General features: G+C 47.0%; 1 protein-coding gene across 1 annotated transcript; it reads right to left on the bottom strand.

The window, feature by feature from the left end:
- Positions 1–269: 269 nt before the first annotated feature.
- LOC119172149 (peroxisomal biogenesis factor 3) lies at positions 270–3,296 on the bottom strand. The gene has a single exon (XM_037423164.2). It carries the CDS (start codon positions 3,145–3,147, stop codon positions 2,017–2,019), a length of 1,131 nt encoding a protein of 376 aa, XP_037279061.2. The 5' UTR covers positions 3,148–3,296; the 3' UTR covers positions 270–2,016.
- Between the last annotated feature and the right edge of the window lie 491 nt (positions 3,297–3,787).

The raw sequence follows: 3,787 nt of genomic DNA, 5'->3' as shown, positions 1-3,787 counted from the left end.
GTTTTAGCTGGGTATGCTTATATTGCTGGGCCAAGTGATAGACATGGCTTTCCATGCTTCAATGGACAGTATTACAGTAAGCAATAAATTAATGTTTGAATGCTCGCATAGAACATCTGCAAAGTGAGCTAACTGAAAACAAGCAAATGTGTCCACCTGTCAGCAAAATATGTTATACCCTTGGTTGCAGCACCAAAAATTAGCTAGCCTGTACAAGTCTTGTGTTTATTAAGCTCACAAAGTTTGTAAAACTAGACATTCACATGACGTTCTTCTCAGTCATTAACTCTTTATTCTCTAGCCAACCAGCAGTAAAGCCCATGGTAATTTGCATGTGTATTTTTGAATCAAACATTATTAAGCCTAAGGGCAGACTTTCGAAAAAAGAAAGCCTACCAATTCACATGGCGCTTATGGTGTGGTAAAGACAAACAGTATTACAAACGCTTCAAATATATCTCCCCTCATACAAAATACCTCACTTGGAATTGTAAATCACACCACTTAATGCTTGTCGTTCACATGACACAGAGCCCCACTACAGAGTTATTACTTGTACAAGTGTTAAGAATGCATAAAACACGAGTCCACCCTTGACGGATAAATGCAAACACCACAATGTTAATCTTAGCAGTCCACCAAGAAACACTGCTTCATCCCATTCCCTTTTCTGAAACGAGTTCACAGCAGTGTTTAGGGACTAAGGTGCTTGGCTGCTGGCCCGAAGATCATAGGATTCAATCACGGCAGTTGCATTTTGATGGAGGTAAAACGCTACAGGCTCATGTACTGTGTAATGTCGGTGCACATTAGAGTAGAGCAGATAGACAAAATTTTCAAAGCCCTCTACTGTGGAGTCCCCCATAAGCATATGGTGGTGTTAGGATGCTAAACACCATATATTTTATTATTATTTTTCGAAATTATTATTTAATCAACAGAAAAGAGGCATAGCTGCATTGAAAATGTAATGAGTGCATTCGCAAGTACTGAACTAAATACAAGTGGCCCCAGGATGTTACCATGCCTGTTTCACACTAGTGCAGTAACTATAGTTGGGTACAACTTTGGAAGGTAGCAGCACTTCACCTCAAAGGCGGATGCAAACAAGGCCTGCACCAATAGACACACACACTCTAGAAGGATGTTATGAGCCAGTAATCTTGCCGATCAAGAATGTGGTTGACGATTTAAGCAAAACTACTACTTCATAGTCACAGGAGCAATTGGCTATGGTGCCTTAATTGTCTAGGTGAGAACGCTCCTGCCTTAATAGTTGAGCCCAACCACAGCTACATACTAGTCAGGCAAGCTGGACAAGCACAGGTTACACTTATGGACATTTTTTTATCACTTTAAACCAGACAATGCGCACACCCAGAAAACTCGGCAATACCAAGATTCGTTCGAGCAATGGCATGACCAACTACACTCACATAAACAAAACAAAAAAACTTGGAACACAAGCTGCTGCAAAATGCACAGTAAAAAAGCATGATATGTAAAGGGAGACATTATATTATAGACCTCAATTTTGTATGACAAGCTGCATGAGAACAGCAGCTACAAATTGCAGCCAGTGACATTTCCTTACATTGAGCTGTCAAGGCAAAATGACAGGACCAAGTGCATCCAAGATGGAGCACAATAATGAGTTTTTGACACTTGTTATATCTGCAGTAACCCACATCTTCTCACACTTAAAGTTAGTGCAATTCCACGAAGGTTCGCAAATACAACGAATATATCATGTATCGAGGTTGCTGAACCGAGTAGGTATTCGGCATCATCAAACGTTTCTTGCAAGGCGAAATTTGTGAAAGCTGACAAGCACGCCGAAATGACAGTCGCATCTACTCTCCCACACGTGTTTTTTTGGAATGACATGATGTCGGGCAATAAGTGAAGAACCGTACAATGAGTTTGTTGGAGCGACTGGACTGCACAACGAGCAAAGTAATTGCGAATGCTGACATTGCCCGTCACTACGCTGTCAATCGTCGCCGTTTCTCACGGTCACGATGACAACGGTGCTAGGTTGTGGTTTATCCTATCTGCATCCTCTGTCTGACAGAAGGCTTCGTAGACGTTGGCAATCATGCTGCGGAGTAGTTCTTCCTGGAGCACGGTTCTGAGGAAGCCATCTTGTCTGCCAGAGACGAGGCAGTTCCTAAGCACTGGCAAAAGTTTTGCCATAGGATATCCCGCAGACGTTGAGGCGACAGAACATTCGGCTCGGTCGCCACTGCCGTTCTCTCGCTCCGCGGCGCGCATGTTTTGGAAACACACCTCGACATCGTTGGTGAGGCCCGTGATGCCGCGGTCTATGCACGTCCCGAGAACCTTGGCGAAGTCGTCGGTCTCGAGTATGTCCCGCGTCTCCAGGATCATCGCGTTCAGCATCCTCACATCGTCCGTGTCGCCATCGACCTCAAGAGGAGGCAGAAGCAGACGTAAGAAGCCCGGGAGCGGCTTCTTGGAGTCACGCGAGACGTGTTTCTTGACGAAGTCGAAACCCACCGCAAAGTCGGCGGTGCCGACGCGCTCCTTGAGGCCTATGTGGCCGAAGGCGGCCACCACAGCGTCCCGGATGACGCGCACGAGCTCGTGCACACCGTTCTCGAAAAAGTGCTGCACCTGAGCCAGGTAGCGCTGGTGAATGTCTTGGTTGGTGAGCGCCGGCAGCACGCCTCCCGAGTTTTGTTGTGCCCGCTGCGAGTTGACGAACACGTAGCCGCCGACGACGCCTAGCTGGACGCGAACCAGCGAGGCGAGCAGACTTTCCGCGTACACGCTCGCCAGCGCAAAGGTGAGAAGGCGCACCTTGATTTCCTCCCAAAGCTCGAGCCTGTTTGCAGGTCGCGTCTTGAGCTTCTCGAGCAGGCTGTCCGTCTCGAGTATGGCGAGTAGCGGCTCTCTGACCTTCTCCAGGAGAGTCAAAATGGTGCTGTCCGACGTCTGCAGGATGTTTTCAAAGTGGTGCTGGTGCTTGATTTGATCGATGTAGCTCTGAGTCTGTTTTGTTTCCCAGTCGCGCAGTTTTCGCTGCAGATACCGGTTTAGAAGGTAGGCGCCTCCGACTAGGCCGACGCTGAAGAATATCTTCTTTTTGTGCTGCCGCACGACATTGTACAGGCGGCTAAACATGGCCTGACAATTGCGAACTCTTTTCTTTCCTCCAACTAGGGCTGTCGGCGATGTTTTCCCTGCTGACGCAGCTCTCGCGCTGCTACCTTGACCGCATCAGAGCGCCATTTTACACGTCGTTGCCAGACAAGAGTTCGGAGAATATGTAGCCGTAGTTTCGACGTCTGCGACGTGTATACAATCCAGAGAGCAGTTTCATACAATAATACCTGGTAGGTGTTCTGTGATAATACTGTCTGAAACTATATGCCCGAGGCCAACAGTGTAGCCAAAGTCAATTCTAAAGGGACACAACATTCAAACCACGTGGCGCCCGTGGAAGAAGAAATCGACGTAAGCAAAAGGGCCGAGCTAATAACGTGCAGGGTGGCAGGAGTAGGTTGAAGTGGGAAGAGATACAAGAGCAGTTAAGGCATCTTCGGGACGTGGAGCAACCACCTTTCAATATGGACTTTGTTTGGGAATATTGCAGTATAACAGAAGGCAGCAAAAATAGAGGTGGAATTGAGGCATTTACACATAAAATCTATGTGTTGGCGAAGAGTCAAGCAGGGATGCTCGGAACATTTATGGTTAAAAGGAAAAGTAGCTGGGCAGATGACACTACTTGGTTTGGTGTACTTGTGGATGAAAGCAAAGG

This window comes from Rhipicephalus microplus, unplaced genomic scaffold (assembly GCF_043290135.1).
Source record: "Rhipicephalus microplus isolate Deutch F79 unplaced genomic scaffold, USDA_Rmic scaffold_902, whole genome shotgun sequence".
Classification (NCBI taxonomy): domain Eukaryota; kingdom Metazoa; phylum Arthropoda; class Arachnida; order Ixodida; family Ixodidae; genus Rhipicephalus; species Rhipicephalus microplus.
Note: the sequence above shows the minus strand (reverse complement) of the source record. Positions and strands in the feature narration are given on the sequence as shown.

Coding starts and splice junctions, on each gene's coding strand:
- LOC119172149 (XM_037423164.2), bottom strand. CDS start 3,147: ATGTTTAGCCGCCTGTACAATGTCGTGCGGCAGCACAAAAAGAAGATA.